The sequence below is a fragment of the Hibiscus syriacus genome, unplaced genomic scaffold, assembly GCF_006381635.1.
Source record: "Hibiscus syriacus cultivar Baekdansim isolate YM2019G1 unplaced genomic scaffold, ASM638163v2 tig00110283_pilon, whole genome shotgun sequence".
Taxonomy (NCBI): domain Eukaryota; kingdom Viridiplantae; phylum Streptophyta; class Magnoliopsida; order Malvales; family Malvaceae; genus Hibiscus; species Hibiscus syriacus.
Window position 1 is genome coordinate 479,945 of NW_024062661.1, and position 21,407 is coordinate 501,351.

Genomic DNA, 21,407 nt, shown 5'->3' on the forward strand with positions numbered 1-21,407 from the left:
TTAGACGTTAATATGCCAACTGATATATGACAAAATCATATTTTAATGATGTATATTAACACCGCCGTTGTCCATTACTTTCAAACACGACTTGTCAGCATAATTTTTCAAGCATGTATAATGAAAACAAAGATTTGATCCACAAAATAAAATTAAAACAATTTTGAAATTAGATTTTATTATATCACAATCAACAAGTTAACGTTCATATCAGAAAGCCGCCAATGTTTTAACGAAACGCCTTATAGTCGATAGATCATTTTGTAACTTCTAATAATTAGGGAAGTCAACAAAATAACACCTTATAATCAGGAGATTATTTGTATACTTTACCCCTCTTTTAAATCATATAAATAATCATTTTAAGTACAAACAAATAATGGCAAAAAATATATATATATATATATACTTTTTTTGTAAAATAGAGAAGTTGACGAATGACTAAAGTGGATGATAAATTCAAAAACTGCACACAATGATCATGAAAAACTTATGAGAAGAGCATTCCTATCGTAATGAAATATCACTCTCGTCCTCCAAGGGGTTTCTTTTTTTTTCTTGGATAAGTAAGATTTATTTCCTTTATCAAGAAGACAAAATGTTTGTAACAATATTTGATTCACCCAAAGAAGATTTATATTTATCTTACTCGACTCAAATAAGATTTTATCATCCACACAAATAGAGAGAATTCAGATCCACAAATGACATTACTTGCCTCGCAGATAAACAAGGCAGCTTTTACGGGTGAATTTTGAACATTAACATCGACGACAATGGTTTCTCCTAGTTCGATTCATTAAATACAAGCTCATCAAAGATTCATAAACAGTTATACTAAAATCAGGATACCACTTCCTACTAAATCTTTCCACTAAGTTCTCAGTTGCACGTCCACCCCAGAAATTTCAGATACAGAAACAAAAAGCAAAACATGAACATACATTGGAAAGTGCTAGCTTGATGTAGCTTGCCGGGCAACTGAACGCTGATTATTATGAGAATATAGACTAGGTGGTCTTCACAAAGTGAGGGGTTAACATTTTTCCGATCTCCAGGAAACCGATCTTGTCTTTTCCATCAAAAATGGTCTTAAGCTTCTCATCGCAAAATATCTCCCTCTTGTTATCTGGATTCTGCAGTTAAAAGTATTTGTATAATTTAGTTTAGGCCATTAAACATTTTTTTCATAAAACAAAGACAGTCATGATATGATCTCAGAGGCAATCTGTGAATAGAAAATAGTAAAATCAGCAACTTTTAACATCATGATATGAAGCTAACTGCTTTCATGATCTAGCATAAAAATGAAACATACCATCCATGTGAAAAATGATGGTTCAGAGGTAAGAAGAGGGTCATCTTTTCTTGCCTGTAGGACTGTGTTACTCGGATTAGAAAGTGTGAAATTTAAAGATAAATTTCCAAGAGCAGATGCTTATTTTTCCAAAATTTTCACATGTATTTGTAGTGTCATATCACCATACCCATGTAGCTATAGGCATAAAAATAATGTTGTCGGAGATATGTACTTTAAGAAAAAAATGAAGACACGGAGCAACATAACTATAGGAAGAACAATGGACTGCACAATTTGAGTTACTCAACTAGGGTAGGAGGATTCACTGACACCAAGAACTTATCTCAATGATTCTCATATACATCTTTTTCCTGAATCAGTAAGGAGCGCATAACATGGGAGAATATGACAAAGAAATAGGATCCTCCGATGAATTCTATTATCCAAGCTATAAAGAGGAAAAAAGTTAGGTGGAGAGTGAAAATGTTGCCTAGGAGGGAAAGGAAAGTGGACTAAAACCAAATACAACCAGCCATTAGAGAACTCAAATGTCATATATTTAAAGCACCTATTGCTCTCAGCCTCACTCGGTCTCAAGGACAGCAAATTTAGCCCAAAGGACAACAAGCATTACTCCTTTCAATTTACTTACCCTCCTCTAAGATCTAAACACCAAATCGAAGGAAGGAACAAGTCACCCTATAAGATTAAAGACTGATTCAAAAATATTCACATATTCTATTTTCTTTCTGTTTCTTATGAAATATACAGTATCCCGCTGGTGTACCTCTTGCTACATGAAACAGTTGAAAGGTAAATGAAGACATCATTTCTCACAAGACACAATAAAGTTTCGTCCCAGTGTTCCAGTCATAACATCTTTCCACACAAAAGCCAAACAAAACCTTGAAGTGCAGAAAACCAGGAAATGAAAGAAGAGGGGCCATGGAAGGACAACCAGAGGCTTGATATAAGCACACACAGAAGAATCCAAAGTTCAGAAATCACTTTTGCAACCTTCCCCTTTTCCCTTTCATCTTCACTTTCTTACATTCAAAAACTAATATGTACCCTCTTGTCTCATCAGAGATATACCCAGTTTTCTCTTATAAAATAGAAGTCGCCTTAAATACAACTGGAAAACACCCACAGTTGTAAAAAACAAAGAAAACATTTTACAGAGAAAAACCAATTACAACAAAGAAAAAGAAAACATTTTACAGTTGCAATGCAGCATCAAGTTGAATCCCCTTAGGAAGCATGAAACTTAGAGTTATGGACATAGTGAAACCATCAATGAACACCATTGTAATCGCATTTTATTAACAATTCATTTTAACATTAATAAAAAATAATCCTACCGCAACTGCAAACTTAACTTCTCTTGAACAACTAACATTAAACAACTCTGAGCTTAATGATTAACAAACAACTAGAAAATAAAACAAATATGCAAGGAAAAAACAGAAAGCCGAAAAAAGGATGCCAGGAACCCAAGAATGGCATCATCCAAACAACTAGGGGAAAGGGAAACAAACTAACGAATCATAAGAATCGTTTTCATAAGCATCGTTTTCTTTTTCCTTATGCATTACTCATGAAATAATATAAGAAAGAAAAGATAGTCAAAAAATACAAAGCATGTACAAATCAAGGAAGATATCAACATGAGAACCATTTAATGTACCAAAAAAAATTAAAAAAAAGAAGAAGAAGAAGAAGAAAAACTACATTCGAAGCAAAAAGAATACAGAGAGCGAGAGAGACGACCTGGAGGTTTTTGGATTTGATATAGGACCAGATCTGCTTAACAGCATCCGCACGAGAAGCCTGCTGGGTTCCAAGGAACTGTCCCAAAGCAGGAGAAACCGGGGTAGCTTTAAGAATCCCAGTAGCTCGAGTCTCATTTGGAGGAGCAGCTGATTTTTTAGGCTTAGGTTTTGAAGTGGTTGGCTTTTTCGGGGTTTTCTGAGCCGCCACTTTTGAAGAAGCTGATTTCGAAGAAGCAGAAGAAAACTTGACTGCTGAAGACGGCGCCGCCGTCGCTGGGGAAGCTAACAGAGCCCTGAAGCCTTTGCAAACCCTCAACATGTTTGGCTGCTAGAGACAGTGTCGCCTTTGGCCTTTTGGTGTCTGATATACGGGGAAATCGAGAAGACCGGGACGGCTTTTCAAACAAATAGGGATCCAGCTCATGGGAATCGGATTCAGTTACTCAATCCCACCCATTTCGCGAACTAGCTATTCATATCAACGAGCGATAAGATTAAAATTAATGATTAATATAAAAATAAATGTCTAAATTATATTTAAATGACTTAATATATTTATATTTAAAAAAGATAAAAATATTGTCAATATTGTGTCACTTTTCATTTTAACTAAAAAATTATAAAAAATGAAAAAAATGAATTTTTAGTCTTTTTTTATTATAATCATTTTATTTTATAACAATAATGATATTGATATTCTTAATATGAATGTTGTATATACTCATTTGAGAAAAAATTAATATTGTTGATTGGATGCTACTAATATTCATCATTTTCTAATTGAAGTGCTTTTTGGAGTTATCTTCAACTTCAAGAGTTAAACAACATGTTTGATAAGGTTAGTATAAAGTTATTGACTTGTATAGCTTGTTTGAGTCCATTAGATAAATTTTCTTGTTTTGATAAATAAAAAGTACTTAAACTTACTAAATTATATTTCGATGAATTTACAAGGGTTTATAGATTAGGCGTTTATGATCAACTTGATGATTATATCGTTGAAATGCAAAGGGATGATATTTTTCGAATATTAAAAGATATATGTGAACTTTTCATGAAGTTAGTCGAGACAAATAAGCATCAAGTGTACCAATAAGTCTGTTTGCTCATAAAGTTGATGTAGATTCTTCTCATAGCAACCGCAAGTGTGGAAAGAACATTATTTTAAAATAAAGCATAGTGAATAATAGGTTGTAAAATAGCATAGTTGACCAATTTTTAAATGATTGTTTGATTACTTATATAGAAAGAGGCGTTTTCCTCCAAATTGATTATGAATAAATAATGAAACAGTTTCAAGGAATGAAAGTTCGTCGAGAATAATTGTAATTGTTTTTAGTTTTAGTAATTTTTATGCTTTTTCTAATGAATTATTATTTTAAATTTTAAGTTATGTGACTTATATATATATATATATATATTGAACCTTATTATTTTTTTTGATTCGTCACTGTTAACACCTCGATCAATAGTTAATTGTAAGTAAAAATCGAGATAAAAGTAAGGTAAACTACTTTAAATATCATCAAACTTTAGGCGCTGACTAATTTATGTCACCAACGTTTTAATTTTTGTCAATTTTAGTACTAATGTTTACTTTTAAGTGTAATTATACCACTACGCCGTTAATGATTTAACAACACGATGATATGGCGGCTTCATGCTGTGACGTTGCTGACGTAGATGTCTCACCAAAATGACGTTGTTTTGGCCTGACAGATTTGATGCCTAAAAAAGCCAAAACGACATCATTTTACTTAAAAAGATTTAGTTAAAATTTGAGTTTAGTGGGATTTAAACTTTAGACCTTTAGAAACAAAGGTTAAATCTTAACCACTCAACTAACTTAAGATTGATTATGTTCTTATAAATATAGTATACATATCATACAGTTCAGATTCTCAAATTTTTATTGATGTTTTTACATATAATTTATAATAAAAATAATAATTTTTCAAAAAACACCCAAAATTCTCAAAATTTTCAAATTCCCCCCAAACCCTAAATATTAAATCCCTAATTTCATCCATTGTCGCTATCGAATCAACGACCACCATCCACCATTTTCGTTGCCAAACCCTTACCACCAATTACCTCACTCTCTCTTCGTCGAAACTCAAAGAGTAATGTACTAATTGATTTTCAAAACATCAAATATGAAATGTTATAATCGAACCATGAACAACAAGTGATCGACAAATGAATGGCGAATAATGTCCACGACGAGAGGAGGAGACTTCAGTGTTGTGGCAACGGTGTACTATTGCCGGCAATGGTTGATGAATTAGGATAATGATTTAGGATTTTTGGTTTTTTTTGGGATCTTAGGGTTTTTTTAATTTTAGAGTTTTTTAGAAAATTCATATTATTTATATAAAAAACGACATCGTTTTAGGTTTTTTTAGACATCCACGTTAGCAATGTTACGGCGTGTGACTATCATGTCATCGTGCTTTTAAATATTTAACAGCGAAGTTGTATAATTATACTTAAAAGTAAACGTTAGTGTTAAAATTGACAAAATTTAAACGTTGGTGGTATAAACGAATTAGTGGCTAAAGTTTAATGGTATTTCAAGTAGTTTACTCTAAAAGTAATCAGCTCAAAGGTTAAAAGCGAATGGTACATTAGAGAACTGAACATCGATCCATAAGAAGGTCGACCACAAATTCACCCTCAAGAGAACATTAATAACAATAAAAGTAAAATTTAAATTAACGAGATAGAAACTTGTGCAGAACAATACAAAAACTTATATTTTTTTATAAGAAAATAATAAAAATTAAATCTCAAATTTACAAATTAAATCCTAAATATGCAAAATAAATAAATAAAACGTTGATAGTTATAAAAAAAAAGTAGTCGGTCAAATAGAGATATAAAATAAAAGAAAAAAATTGAAGGAAGAAAAAGGATGAAATATAGAGAGATTAATAATTGACTCTTAAATTGACGACCATTCTAATAATTAGATTATCGTTGGACGTAAAATTTTATATTAAGAGTGAATTTATAAAATTTTAAGATGAATCAATTTATAAAATTTTAAGGAACGAAAATAAATTATCAATAGAATCTGAAAAGAAAATATGTAAAATATAAGAATTTGATTTTTTTTAAAGGAAACGACTCTCTCCACCGATTGTTTAGATTTATTCCTGAATTAGATTTACTTAAAAATGTTTAACTTGAATACAAAAGAATAGAATTCAATACTTATATGCACATCCCATATATCAATAATTGATAAATTTATCTATCTAATAATTTAACCAATCACTACTTAAATTGTGTTAAAGATAAATATGTACAACAATAAAAAGTTTTTTTTTTTGAAATTAAATTTTAGTGAATCTATCATATATCAACTTTTAAAAAATAATTATACAATTTATATAAACTTTTACAAAAAGTTACTCTAAATTTACCATTCTCTTTTAACAAAGAATTTTTCAATTTGGTTCTGATAAAATAAAGGGTAAACTATACATTTAGTATCTTAGCTATCACTTTTATTTTGTTTTGATCATCCAACTATTTTTTTAAAATCATACCTATATTTAGTTTTGATTTTATTTTGGTCACTCGCCTTTAAAATGTTAACGGTAATGCCACATAATCATTAAAAAAATAAAAATGCCACATCAGAAATTCTATTGATTTTTTAATGATGAGTGGTCAAAATGATATCAAAACATAACGTTAGATATGATTTTGAAAAGACAATAGTTAGGTGATCAAAATGAAACAAAAGTGATAGTTGGATACTAAACGTGTAGTTCATACTAAAATAAACAAGAAAAGGGTTCGTGTCATTATTCTCTTGAGTTGACCCTGTGGCAATTCTTAGTTTCCCTTTTATCTCTTCATATATACTGTATCCAAATTCACTTCTTCTTCTTCTCCTTCCGTGTTTCCTCTAAACTCGACACTGTCTTAAAACAATCAAACAACACCCGTTGTTGTTTTTGTTCGAAGGAACAACTGCTATCAATGGGGTTTTAAAGAAGAAAACAAACTTTTGTTTTTAAATTATTCAGTGAGGAATCGGGAAGGATAGAGGAGAGGGAGAGGATGTCCTGTTTATTGCCACAGTTCAAGTGCCAACCCGAAACTTTCTATGTCAATTTCAGGCCTCACCTCTCTCACCATTGTAAGTTTTCGCACTCTAAAGAACGCCTTTCTTAGAAAAAGAAAAAAAAATTCAAATGGTTAGTTGCTATATAAATGATTTTTGGCTACTTTATTCAATTTTAACTGAACTTGGAGTGATTTGCTTTTTTACTAGTTTTGAATTTGGTAAAGTCTTATTATCCGTAAATGCATTTGTTTATCACTAATTAAAGTTGAGACTGGACTGAGTTAAGGCTATTTAACCCAAAATGAAAAGGGACTTTTTTGCTAGTTTTGTGATGCATTATCATTCTCCGCTTTTGGATTTGTTTCAACCTGAATCTTAACGTGTTTGCTTTATTTTCGGTAGTAATTTCAATGTCATAAATCTCAATCTAAGTTTTGTACGTTACTAGTAGGTAATCAGATGGATTTGATTCTGGTCTGGTCGCAAATGCCTTCTATTTCTACCACAATTCAGACCAGTTTTTGCTACTTTTGTGTATTTTCATACAATAGAACCTTTCTTTATCTCAAATAGAAGAGAGTTTAATGCAGCTTTGTCGCTTTTACAACCTATAGTGCTTGCTCTGACTGTTCAAATTTCTTGAGGTATGGGATGTGATCATCCAAGGATTGTCCAAAAATCTTGAAAAGACTTGAACAAACCCATTTTGGATATGCATCTATGTGAAACACTCACATCCAAGTCCAATAAGCATAACTATTTTGGATATGTACCTATGTTTAACACTCACATCTGAATCCAATGAATTAACAATTTAAATTATGCCAATACCAACTTCATTTTCATTCTTGATGGGTTTCGTTGAGCGTTACCTACATTTCGATTGTTAATGCCTTGTGTAAGAGACAAAGACATAACTGTCTTCTCAGCATACGAGGGACTAATTACCTTAATTTGGCTTTAGCAGTATGTATCATTTAATCTTTCCTTTGGGGCTAGTTGTTTAATTGAGCTTGCTGGAATGGATAATACTTTTGTCCTTCTAAGTAACACATTTGTTGCAAGTTTACTGATGCTCTTGCAGTTAGTGGGTTGATCTATATTGGAAACGGTGTTCGTGATTCATGTATTAACAACTTACTTAAAAGAATATAACAATACATTACAAATTTGTTTGTATTTTTTACTGCAATATTTCCAATGCCCTCTGCTGCAACAACCCCCTTAACTAGTTGATCGTGTATAAAATTCTGCAGTTTGTAATGCTTATGTTTGCGTATTCCTTCAAATGTTTATTAAATGTAAAGCTTTAAAGCCTCATTGGATTGTAATGTTTCTTATATGCTCATTATCCTAATTGGCAAGACTATAATTTTTTTCTCGTGATTTCTTGGCTGAATCTGCAGTAAGACATAAAGAACCTATATGTTTCCGACCGCAATGTGTTTTATCTACCACATCACTATCAACATTGACAGCAACAACCGCAATGCTTGACATAGAGAAGCTAAGGTTGCCAATTTTTGAAGCTCATTCGAATACAGTTGTTGCAGATAGAGAACAGACATATATAGAGGCAACTGGTCCACCCTCAGAGGTTAGTTGTGTTCTTTTAGTATATGAATTGAGAATTTCTGTGAGAAAAATCTCTGTTTGCTCTTTTACTTCTCAAAATAGATGTGTTTCTTACTTCATCTATTTCATTGCCTCTCAATAAACTTATGAATCATTTATCGCTTATGAAGTTCATGCTAGACAATGAGCCCGGAATTTTCAAGGAACTGCAATTTGGTTAGAAGTGCATGGGTTTTTCTTTAGACCCATTTGAGCGGTGTTTTTATTTCAGCAATTCTGTTTTCTCAGTGATTTTTTAAAATCAAGCCAATTAGGGGCAACTGAGTTTTGGTCATATTATCAGTTCCGAAGATCACTCTCAGCGGCTATTGTCTTGCTATTTTGCATAATTTGGGGCTGTATTTAAAATTTTTAGCATCTGGTTATATATCTCATTGTGATAAGAGTCAATTTTTACGACAGACCTGTGGTGCTAGTTACGAGGTTAAACAATGATATATGGGATACAGTTAAAATTTCACCATCTTTGGTATGTCTGCAGTCATGCTTCGGAACAACTTTAGGAACCAAAAATCTTCTTACAAGTGATGAGGCTGTAATTGCCGCCGCCGCCACCGAAGCCGTAGCTCTTGCACGAGCAGCTGTTAAGGTTTCTAAGGATGTTGCCTTGATGTTTAAGAACTACGGTTCTTCTAAGACAGAAATTAAATCCGTAACTGATACTTCCATATCCAAGTGGGCCCCATTTACTGAAGCCAAGAGGTCTAGAATTATTGGAGATGGCCTTAAAGATGTCCGTAAACTTGAAGAAGATCATTCAGAGCGAAATTCCACAAAAGAATCTGATGAACTAGAACCAACAAATGAAGAACTTGAACTTCTTGAGGAACAATTATCCAGAAATGTAGCAGTCAGGTCAAAGCGCCAACCTGAAAGAAAAGCCAGAAGAACGAGAGCAGCAGAGAAGGCTGCTGCCAATGTTGCTTCTGTAAAATCCAGTTCCACCAATAAAAAAGGGCATGGTGCTTTGCGAGATGTCTCTTCTGATCCATTGCGTAACTTGAGACGGACTAATGGTACTTCCAGGCTTCTCACTGCTAATGAAGAACTTGAATTGTCGGAAGGAATACAGGTATGATAATTTGACAAGCATTTGGTTAACTAAGACTCCTGTAGTCACATAATCTGTCACAGGCATATCGATAAACTAATTTTTCCTTGTATTGTCAACTTCAGGACCTATTGAAACTGGAAAAACTCCAGGAGGACCTTGCAGAGCGATCCGGAGGATCGCCAACCTTTGCAGAGTGGGCGGCTGCTGCTGGAGTTGATCATAAGACCCTGAGGAGGCGCTTAAATTCTGGCATACTCTGCAAGGACAGAATGATTAAAAGCAACATACGGCTTGTTATGTCAATTGCAAAAAATTATCAGGGAACGGGGATGAATTTCCAAGATCTTGTTCAGGTATGCAATCTCCTACATGCAGCCGATCTTCCTGTTAGAAGGGAACCGTGAAAAAGAAAAGCAAAGCTAGAAAGAGCAGCTTCAGGTTATGTTTTAGCGTCTTATTCTTTCTGGTTCACTTGCAGGAAGGATGCCGAGGCCTTATAAGAGGCACTGAGAAGTTCGATCCTTCTAGAGGTTTCAAGTTTTCAACTTATGCTCACTGGTGGATTAAGCAAGCTGTACGGAAGTTTCTCTCCGAACAGTCAAGGACAATTCGCTTGCCGGTAAGTTCTATAGGTCCCTTTCCTAAATGCTTGCCATGGAAATCTCGAAGATAAATTAGACACTGCAATTACTGTTATAACAATATTTCTTGATAAATGTATTTATTATTGAAATTAAGGCATCGAGTCGGTTAACTTTGCTGACTTTCTTGGGTTTGCAGTTTCACATGGTTGAGGCAACCTATAGAGTGAAGGAAGCTAGAAAGCAGTTGTACAGCGAAAATGGACGACAGCCTAACAATAAAGAAGTTGCAGAGGCGGCTGGGCTCTCCATGAAGAGGCTCACCACTGTTCTACTCACGCCGAAGGCTCCTCAATCTCTTGATCAGAAGATCGGAATCAACCAAAATCTCAAACCTTCGGTCTGTCCTACTTCAAATCCTTATCCTCTCCATTCTCAACCTGTAAGCATTACAATACTTCCATTCTAATTTTGGTTTCTGATCGGAGTATCTTTATATTTTCCAGGAAGTAACTGCGGATCCTGAAGCAGATACACCGGAAGATATCCTGATCAAACAGTTGATGAAGAAGGATATTGAGAAGGTGTTGGAAAGCTTGAGTCCAAGAGAGAGACAGGTGATTAGATGGAGGTTTGGAATGGAAGATGGAAGGATGAAAACTTTGCAAGAAATTGGCGAATCGATGGGAGTAAGCCGAGAAAGAATCCGACAAATCGAGTCATATGCCTTTCGGAAGCTGAAGAACAAAACAAGAACAGGACATCTGCAGCAGTATTTGATTTCGTATGGCTCATAAGATCCCAGGTAAGGATTTATGTCGTTCCGACTCGATATTTTTGTTGAAGCACATGTATCGGATGCATTTCCGAACATAGTTACGTGGATATGATCTTTTGAGAACCGTTTCAATACATGAAAAAGCTTTAAAATCCGAACGCTCATGTTAGAAATTTATTCTTATCCGACACTCTCACCCGAATCCAAGTAAACATAGGTGAGGATTGGTGATGCATCTAGTAGCATGGCATAGTTGAGGATTAAAAGGCTTGCTTAAGAAACACACTTCTTCATTAACGAGAGGTACAATGGCGGTTCATAGATAAACAGATATTCTTTTGAATGAACCATTACCATTTTTTTTCTTCAGTACAAAGATTCAACAACTTGTGTATGCATATTGCGAAAATATAATTCCACAAGTGTTATTTTATAAAAAAAAATCATTTGAGATTTCGAATTTGAGCACAGTGTACACAAGAGTACAAAGAATTAAAAATCTTTTAACATATATCATTTTGTAGTCATTCCATATTTATAAAAAAAATAATACACTTGTCATCGTCTTAATAATATATATAAAATTACTTTTTATATACAGTTCATCGGATAATAATTCTTTGTTCATGCAATCAGTCTTACATGAAATACTATCTTAAAATATAATATAAAATAACTTTAAAGTTTAAATATTAATTTTAAAATTTAGTTTTGTTTAATAGTTTGAGATGATTATAAGGTAGTATTTGTTTAAAATCTTTTTAATTAATTGATAACGTATATATACCTCACAAATATTACTACTCGAACTCATAATTTTAAGGAAAACAATATATTCTTTTACTATTTAGGTCACTTGATTGATGAGTTCAAAAATTTAAAATTAAATATTAGCATTTGCCATCAGAGATTTAAGTTGTGTTTTAATTTATTTAGGTGAATGATGAAATTAATTTCGGTAATATTAAAAATAATTACAACGATGAAATTAATTATTGTGATGATAATATTAAAATCAACAATGATTTAAATATTTAGATACAACTGAAATAATAATGTTTGATGAATTCTATTTTATATATTTTAAAAATAAACATTTTCACAAACTATACATTGGAATCACTTTTTGAAACTTCCAATCATAAAAACAAGGGTTAATAAAAAAAATAAGCGTGTAAATTATATTTATTTTCGATTTAGGAATTTAAATTATTTTATGGTTAATTAATGTGTTTAATATTATAAATGTTATCATTTTAGGTATATCAATAGTAATAATAGTTAAAAAATACGTTTCATATTTATATAATTTTAAAAAAATTACTTTTTTTAAGAATATTTTTTTCAAAAAAAAAACATTAAGGAACAAAATAAAAGTCCCCAAGGCTCCAACCCTGCAATCCTTGCAAATCCCCACCTGCATTGTCCCTGCCTTTGCTCAATCGCAGAACGATCAAAGGTCAATAAGTGGCCAAATGGTTGATTGCCATAGTTGATCAAACGGTTAAACGGTCAGTTATTACGGCCAATCATAGAGATTTAAGAAATTTTTGAGAATTTGAATGTTTGATTTTAGAAATTTAAGGTAGTGAAGCGATAGTTGGTCACTGGCGTCGGTCACTTGATGATCAGTACTAACTGACAGGATCGGTTCTGACTTTTTTTTGCCCGGAATAAAATTAAAAAAATTAGACCCTAATTTAAAAGAATATTAAAAAATACGAAATATAGAATTTTAATCAATTTTTTATTAAATTAAATAAATATTAATTCATTACAACATCAAAAATGTCAAAAACATATTTAAGCATATAAATACTTAAAAAAATATTATCTTCGACCATTTCTTGATGTAAAATCATTGATGATAGTGTCAACATCAATGTTTTCCAACATATTTTTCTCAATATATAACATAGCTAGCACATTCAATCTTTCTTGTGATATTGTTGACCTCAATTAATTCTTCAATAATTTCAGTTTTAAAAAACTTCTTTATGCGGATGCTACCGTTACCAGCATTGTTAATAAAATTCAATAAGCAATTGAAACATTAGGATAACAATCTCTAGCTTTAACAAACTCAAGAACTTCAAGCGCCGACATGAATACATTTGGCAAAGTCAATTGCAATACTTTATTTTTAGGAAAAAAAATCATTTGCATCAACATCCGACAAATTATTATAAGAAAAAATAATCTTAAAATTATTACAACATTTTTTTAATAAGTCAATAAGAAATAAGTTTATGGGTCCTGCTTTTAATTTAGTTTATTAATATTTATGGGTCCTGCTTTTAATTTAGTATATTAATATAGTTTTTAACGTTATGATGAGAACAATAAGTCAATAATAAATAAATTTATGGACTCTCTTGTATTAATATAAGAAAATGATATATTAATATTTATGGGCCTTATTTTTAATTTAGTCTATTAAAATATAATAAATTAATACAAAATAAAATTATGGACCCTAGGCGAGTGCCCCTCTTGCCCCTGCCCAGAGCCGGCCCTGCTAACTGAGGTAATTGTTCTTTGATAACTAACAGCGATCAAAACGATAATGACGGCAACGACTATTGGTGTTTGGATTTTGGAATTAAATTTTTTAATGTTTTGAGTTTTCTTTATATTTAAGAAAAAATTAAAATTTTTGAAAATATATAATTTTTAAGCTATTTTAAATAAAAATTTCAAAATCCATTAACGTCACATGTGACATATGATAAATTTTTAACAGTTATTACGATCAAGAAACTTAGAATAATAACATTTATAATGTTAAACATGTAAATGGATCGAAAAATAATTTAAATATTTAAATGAGAAAAATATATTATTTAAATAATTATTTTTATATGAAGTATAAAAATAATCTCTTGATTCACCGGAAGCCACAAAACTTTAATCGGCGGCGTAACGCGTCGGCTTCAATAAGATGTGGAGAAGGCGAGAAAGTTGTAGGATTTTCCAAGCTTAGGAGTCCAACACGTCAGAGATATAAATCTATATAACAAATAAAAAACACGCCGCTCGGCTCCTAAAATTCACAATTACATCAGAAGCTCAAATCCAGAAATATCGAACACTGTAAATTCTTCTTCTATCATCCATGGCCCTAAATCCTCAGCTTTTGCCTAATGGCATGCCCGTTCCTTTCACCAACGAGATGTTTGTTCTAGTCAGAAACGGCGTTGAATTCGAAGTCGATAAGATCCCTGGGTTCTTTTTCTTCTTTTAATTTTATCGCTTTTGTTTTATCTGAGAATAACTATGCATTCTTGGTTCAATTTGATTATTTAGCTTCCCTATTTGCTTTTTTCAGATCTCAGGGAGGTCGTGTTAAAGCATGGGGCACAATATATTTGTCAAATATACGGATCGTCTTTGTTGCCAGTCGCCCTGTTGGGAATTTCTTTGCTTTTGATATGCCACTGGTATTTTTATCATTTGTTTTTCTTTTCTTTGTTTTCGATCATAATATTTGGATGCAAATTGAGCGTTCCACCCTTCGTTAGTGCCCTTGATATTGCTTTGGGTTTCTTTAATAGCATCGTTGAGAGGCCAATGTTGAGACTTAAACCTTAGGCGTCTTATCATTAAGATAAAACTCTCTGATTGAATTAGTCCCTCGTTGCCCATGGATGTTGTTTTTCTGTTACCATTTTATGTTTATATTTGCATTTTATTGTCGTTGGCTGGGAATTTTGCTTTTCCTATCATTTTATCAAGGTTTTAGGGTTGATTGTCGGGTCTGGTGTAAATTATCTGGATATGAGTTAAGTGTCTAATATGAATAGGTGTTCCGAATGTTGGAATTGAGCATTTTAGAGAAATTAAGAGTTCACTTAATGTAGTTTCTGGATACATAATTTATTTTGTACCTTTCAAATGACTAGATATGAAGTATAGTACATGGCTTGGTTTTGCTTTTTTGTCTGACATACATGTCATCCAATGATTCTATGCAACTGGCTTGTTAGAGCTTTGTATGTTTGAATGCTAAAATTGGATTGCTTAAGGCAGTGATCTAAAAGTATTTCCCGTCATTTTAGTGCTTAATAATAACTGAAAAGGTCATTGTCATCTATGATCATGTCAATCCGTGTGGCATTGCATAACTTTTTGAGCATGAATAATTTTGGTCTTGGATTGTGGCATTTTTCTTGAACTACACATCTGTCATTTTTTGTGTTAATTTTTCAATGATCTAAGTTGTTACCATTAAATTTTAGCATATGAGCTATGTTTACTCGGGTGAGTATTGGAAACGGCTAGTATACGTCCGACACAAGTTTGTTCAATTTTTTTTGAAGTTATTCAGTATATTTATAGGATCATTGTGTTGGATGTCGTTGGCTGGGAATTTTGCTTTTCCTATCATTTTATCAAGGTTTTAGGGTTGATTGTCGGGTCTGGTGTAAATTATCTGGATATGAGTTAAGTGTCTAATATGAATAGGAGTTCCGAATGTTGGAATTGAGCATTTTAGAGAAATTAAGAGTTCACTTAATGTAGTTTCTGGATACATAATTTATTTTGTACCTTTCAAATGACTAGATATGAAGTATAGTATATGGCTTGGTTTTGCTTTTTTGTCTGACATACATGGCATCCAATGATTCTATGCAACCGGCTTGTTAGAGCTTTGTATGTTTGAATGCTAAAATTGGATTGCTTAAGGCATTGATCTAAAAGTATTTCCCGTCATTTTAGTTCTTAATAATAACTGAAAAGGTCATTGTCATCTATGATCATGTCAATCCGTGTGGCATTGCATAACTTTTTGAGCATGAATAATTTTGGTCTTGGATTGTGGCATTTTTCTTGAACTACACATCTGTCATTTTTTGTGTTAATTTTTCAATGATCTAAGTTGTTACCATTAAATTTTAGCATATGAGCTATGTTTACTCGGGTGAGTATTGGAAACGGCTAGTATACGTCCGACACAAGTTTGTTCAATTTTTTTTGAAGTTATTCAGTATATTTATAGGATCATTGTGTTGGATAGAATTACTTTAAGAAAACTGAAGAGTCGGACTAAAATAGCACGAGTCATTCGCTGGCATTTGAGATTCGTTGCTTCCCTTGCAACTACTCTTGTGTCTTTGTTATCAATTGTTTGGATAAAGTAATCCTGATAGTTTTACCCTGCATTTTTTAGATTGATTCGATATATTTATGTTTTTGCAGCTTTATGTACATGGTGAAAAGTTTAACCAACCAATATTTCACTGCAACAACATTACTGGTCAAGTTGAACCTGTAAGTAGATCGGAAAGCTGCTTTCTTCCTGTAACACTCGGCAAATCTTTTAATAGTTCCTGATTGTGTCAATTTTTTGAAATTCTAGGTGGTTCCTGAAAATGAGCATAGGGCTCTTTACTCCACTCATTCATTCAAGATTTTGTTCAAAGAAGGTGGCTGTGGAACCTTTGTTCCACTTTTCTTGAACTTGATTTCCTCTGTTAGACGATATAATCAAGTAAATCATGAACCCCAGCCTCGCAGGGATCCTTTACAAGCAGCACAAACTCCTGTTGATGAAATGATGCGACATGCGTAAGTGACCTATTTAATAACAACATAATCTATGTTATCTGGGTGCCGGACATGGGTGTTTGTCTGACACTGGTATGCTTATTGTCGTTAAGTCTATTTGTATGTCCAAATGCGTCGGACATGGGTGTTTTCGGGTTAAAGTAAATTGTGGTAACCTAGCAAATCATAAAGGGTGAGGAAATTCTGGAGTGATTTATAAGCAAACTGTTGTCTCTGTTTTTGCAGATATGTTGACCCTAATGATCCAACAAAGATCTTTTTACAGCAGCCAACTACGGAGTCTCGGTTAAGGCGACGTACGTACCAATCTCAACCTGTTGAAGGTTCGATGTGAACTTAATCTTGGCCTTTTAAGATGATATTGTGAAGAGACTTGAGTGCTGCTTATTGTTGGTGTTTAATTAAATGCTGCAGCATCATGGCATGGCCTAATGCTACTATTTCATTTCTCTCATCTCCTTTGTCATTACCAGAATTTATGTAAAATTTATGAACGAATACCTCACATGTTTATATGAAAATTATGGTAGTTCCTTGGCGCCTTGTCTCACTTGTTCTTGGATTATTATTTTTTAAACCAAGCAAAACAGTACGTACGGTAAGACTCAATAACAAATATTAAAGCAAACCGCTAGGTGACCTGCACTTGACAAGCACACATAGGAGGGTGCAAGGGGCGCAAGCCGAGACCACACATCCTGGCACCCCCTCTCAAAACACTCACCATAAGTTGAGGTTGATGCCCAAGCTTGGCTAACAAATGAGTAGGCGTACTACCTTCTCAACTCTAGTAAAACGAGATCATCATCTTTGAATCTTCAATAATCAATCGTAGAAACAATCTGTCCGAAAAATAAAGTTGCATCTTGCCAGTTGCTGCTCCCGGGTGGATAGCTGCATTGCCCTTCGCCTTCGACAAAGAAGAATCAACCACAGCCGATAACGCTGCAAAGCTAGAGGCCTGGACTACACCTGAAGAATCACGAGCAATGAGTAGTTAATTGTACACGGCCTGCGGGTGGTGGATGCCATAATTGGTGCATCCTTGCCGGACAATTAAGTACACTCTCAACAGCAGTCTGGTACTCGGATAAATAAGATGACACGAAACTATAGAGCTCAGAGATTGACTTACCAAGGAGTTACAACCTAGAAACAATTATGCAAACCTGGATGGGGTTAATGAGCTTGCCGCATCACTCAACCAGCTATCCATTGGCAAAAGAAATTGTGCATCAGTTCACTGAGAGCCCAACAAGTAGAAGAATTCCCCAACTGAAGAGCAAGAACCAAAAACACCTAAAGCACTCTAAAATTTACCTTGGTATAGTACGAATCAGGATGCAACAAGGAGATAGTAGGTCTCCTTAATGGAGCCCAATTGATAAAAAGTGTGAATATTAAAGACTAAATGTATAATTATTCCAAATCTTAACAACTACACCAACTCCTCTGATAAATATTAACGGTTGATGGCTTGATTGACACACTTAAATAGTGGTCTGATTGGCAAAATTTTAAAACCGATGGTCAAAATAAAAAAGGAGAATAGTTAAGTAGTCATACGAATAGTTTACCCTATTTATATACAAAAATGTTAAGGGGCAAATTTAGATATATCCAAAGTCAAGTGCCGGAATTTATATCAAAGCTAAAGTCGGGGCAAATTGCGGCAGACAAAAATCAGGGGTCAATTTGCAGGTGGAAGTCGATGTAAGGGCTAAATTGTACAAAAAAATTGAAGAGGCAGAAAGATATATTAACCTCTATTTTTTGGGTTTGAACTAAACCTAACCCCATAATGAATAAGTTTGGGCTTATTCCATCGCAATAGGCAATACCGCTTTTCAAATTCGACATTTAAGCCTAAACCTAAACCTAAACCTAAACCTAAACCGCACTATTTGTACTCTCTCTTTCCTCATTTGGTAAGCGACGTTTTTGTTTAAAAATTTCATCCCCAAGGCCCTATTAGACGCCATATGAAAATTACCATTTGACATTACATCAAAATATGATTTTTTTTTCATGTCTTTCTATCACGTTTTTTTTTGTCTTTTTACTTGATCGTTGGACCATTTTTTTTATTTTCTGTTTTCTCAAGATTGAATTTAACGACGTTGTGACTGATCAAGATAACACTTATTTGTAATCTTGTTGATCTTCTATGCTGTGGACCATCGGATTAAATTTAGAAATGCGATTTTGTATTTGTGAATAGTTTCTCACGACGTTCGGCTCTGATTTATGTTTCCTGATGATCTTTCAATAGTTTAATCTCCTTTTTTTTATTCGTTTATCGATGCAATCAGATTTGTTCGTATATATTTTTATTCGAATTTATATCGATTCTAGATTCGAATAAATTAATACAAATAATCAAATTCAATTCAAATTTACCAAATCTATTTATAATTATTCATTCCAGTAATATTATTTCTAAAATTGGAATCTAAATTATCTCATTAAAATTACATTTCTCATCATTATATCTAATTTCTCATCCAATTTTTATAAACATGATTCTGACTGCGTAAATTATAAGAACATAATAAAACAAAAGCATAAATGGAGATATCCAACATTGATGATTAAAACGTCATTTTGGCAAAGTATTCCACCAATTAACTTCTACCTCCACTATTACTAAATCTTTGAAGAAATGAAATAAATATCCCGACTAGCCTTTGATTTAATCCCATTGTATATACAAACAGACGAGTGGATTAACTCAAACATTACCCGATGACTCAACTAACACATAAAAACCAAAGAATCGGATCATCAAACTGCTTGAGATTTCCATATCCATCTCCAACAATACTCACCTACTTTCCACACTACAAATAACGCCCTTCTTTGCATTCCCCCCAAAAAACAAAAACAATGAGAAGTGAAGGGCCATCTCCAGTGGTGCCATCTTTGATGGTGGGGGTGTTGGGATTGGTGATCTTTGGTCCTACTTTGCTATCGGTTATGGAGTATGTGATGCCATTGTTTGAAGCTGCAGATTCAGAGAGTGGAGGGTTTTATGGGGTGCTGCTGGTTGTTCTTCTTTTTGTCTTGATTCTTGTGCAGTTGTTGTCCACGTTTTCCCCCACTTCACGTCTTGTTTCGGTTCAGCAAACAGGTGGGTCGTCTGGTTTTGATGATGGGTTTGGATTTGGAACTCTTCTTTTAGTTTTGATGTTCTTAGTTTTGTATTACTTTTGGTCTGATTGAATTCGTTCTCCCATTTGGAGAAACAACATGTTCCTTTTAACTTGATTTGCATGGAATATTATCACAAGGTTTCATGTAATCGCCTTTTGTTAAGAAGATGTTGGATGGATTTAAAGTCTGAATTTCAATATCCCAACATGAGATTAAACACAAAGTAATAAGCTTTATCAGAAATATGTCGAGAGAGGTTCGACTTTGAATGAGCAAACTATAAATTTTTGGCATTGGTATAAGCACGACACAAACTAATAAAATAAAGAGGGTTGCTGCTTTCCAAAAAAAAAAAATGTCATCCTTCGCTTATTTTTACGTGATCTTTTAATTGAAAAAAATCAATTTTATTTTTTAACAAGTGGAATCAAACGATTATCGTTATGATGTTAACGTGACAGTTAACAATGTTGACATGACGGCCTAATGTGTTGACATGGTGATTTACAGTGGCTAATGACAGGGTAGATGGGTTAAATTAGTCTTTTTAATCGAATTTGAAGGCAAATTTGATATTTTTTTTGAAAGTTTAAGGGCTTATTTAATTTTTTAAATAAAAATTATTTAAATTTAAAATTTTAAAAAATACAAAAAATGAAAATTAAATTACTAATTAAAAAAAATATAAAAAACACCATTAGAAAACTAAGACTATCACACATTATAAAATGAAAAATTATAAAATATTTTAAAAAACATATATTATATATAATATATATTTGTAACATATATACACAAAGACAATTTAATCATATTTATATTGTCGAATTAACAAAATAAAAATATTTTTATTTTCATATACATTTCAATCAACATGGCATACACTAAGGAGTAAATGTTATAAGAGAAAACATGGTATAAGCAATATTATTTAAAGAAAATATGGTTTACAAAACAAGAGAGTTTCCTATTAACAAGGGAGCTGGACTTTGAATCCTAAGCAATTAATAGAAAAATTATAGAAGAAAAATAAAGAAGAATATCATAAAGCCTTTTATGGGATAATCATTGTCTGATTTTTACATAAAAAATTAAATTTGAGATGATCCTAATTGGATCATATTTGAAATTCTAATATTCATCTTATATAGAAATTTCTTCGTGTAGTCTTGACTAAAACGATCATAATTCAAATTATTGATATTCGATAATACAATTCAAGATGCATTAAAACATAAAAAAAATTGATCGATTCATACATGGACATATCGACCAAAAAATAATTATATCTAATCAAAAGAATTTTGTAAACGAATTGATGTTTCAAACATGGGAATGAGTTTCATTGAATTATATTAAACATATTGTTCTCTCTCCTATGCATGCATGCATATCACATATAATTATTCACACATATATATATATATATATATATATATATATATATATATATATATATATATATATATATATATGGCGAGGAAA

The 21,407-nt window shown here is 32.6% G+C and overlaps 3 protein-coding genes across 5 annotated transcripts; 2 read left to right on the forward strand and 1 right to left on the reverse strand.

The window, feature by feature from the left end:
- Positions 1–691: 691 nt before the first annotated feature.
- Positions 692–3,546, reverse strand: LOC120116097 (upstream activation factor subunit spp27). The gene is made up of 2 exons (XM_039136646.1): positions 3,071–3,546; positions 692–1,136 (listed from the first exon to the last, which is right to left on the reverse strand). The coding sequence occupies exons 1-2, from the start codon at positions 3,389–3,391 to the stop codon at positions 1,011–1,013; spliced, it is 447 nt and encodes a 148-aa protein (XP_038992577.1). The 5' UTR covers positions 3,392–3,546; the 3' UTR covers positions 692–1,010.
- A 3,421-nt stretch (positions 3,547–6,967) lies between these two features.
- Positions 6,968–11,347, forward strand: LOC120116142 (RNA polymerase sigma factor sigB-like). Of its 3 annotated transcripts, XM_039136694.1 has the most exons (8): positions 6,968–7,225; positions 8,560–8,750; positions 8,909–8,944; positions 9,270–9,860; positions 9,965–10,195; positions 10,321–10,461; positions 10,623–10,823; positions 10,930–11,347. In XM_039136694.1, the coding sequence occupies exons 1-8, from the start codon at positions 7,147–7,149 to the stop codon at positions 11,218–11,220; spliced, it is 1,761 nt and encodes a 586-aa protein (XP_038992625.1). In that variant the 5' UTR covers positions 6,968–7,146; the 3' UTR covers positions 11,221–11,347. The 3 variants fall into 3 exon arrangements, with proteins under 3 accessions (XP_038992625.1, XP_038992626.1, XP_038992627.1); XM_039136695.1 differs by lacking the exon at positions 8,909–8,944 and having other exon boundaries at positions 6,969–7,225; positions 10,930–11,220; XM_039136696.1 differs by lacking the exon at positions 6,968–7,225 and having other exon boundaries at positions 8,613–8,750; positions 8,899–8,944; positions 10,930–11,220.
- A 2,912-nt stretch (positions 11,348–14,259) lies between these two features.
- Positions 14,260–17,306, forward strand: LOC120116145. Its single transcript, XM_039136699.1, has 5 exons — positions 14,260–14,426; positions 14,530–14,641; positions 16,401–16,472; positions 16,561–16,769; positions 16,995–17,306. The coding sequence occupies exons 1-5, from the start codon at positions 14,317–14,319 to the stop codon at positions 17,101–17,103; spliced, it is 612 nt and encodes a 203-aa protein (XP_038992630.1). The 5' UTR covers positions 14,260–14,316; the 3' UTR covers positions 17,104–17,306.
- Positions 17,307–21,407: the final 4,101 nt, after the last annotated feature.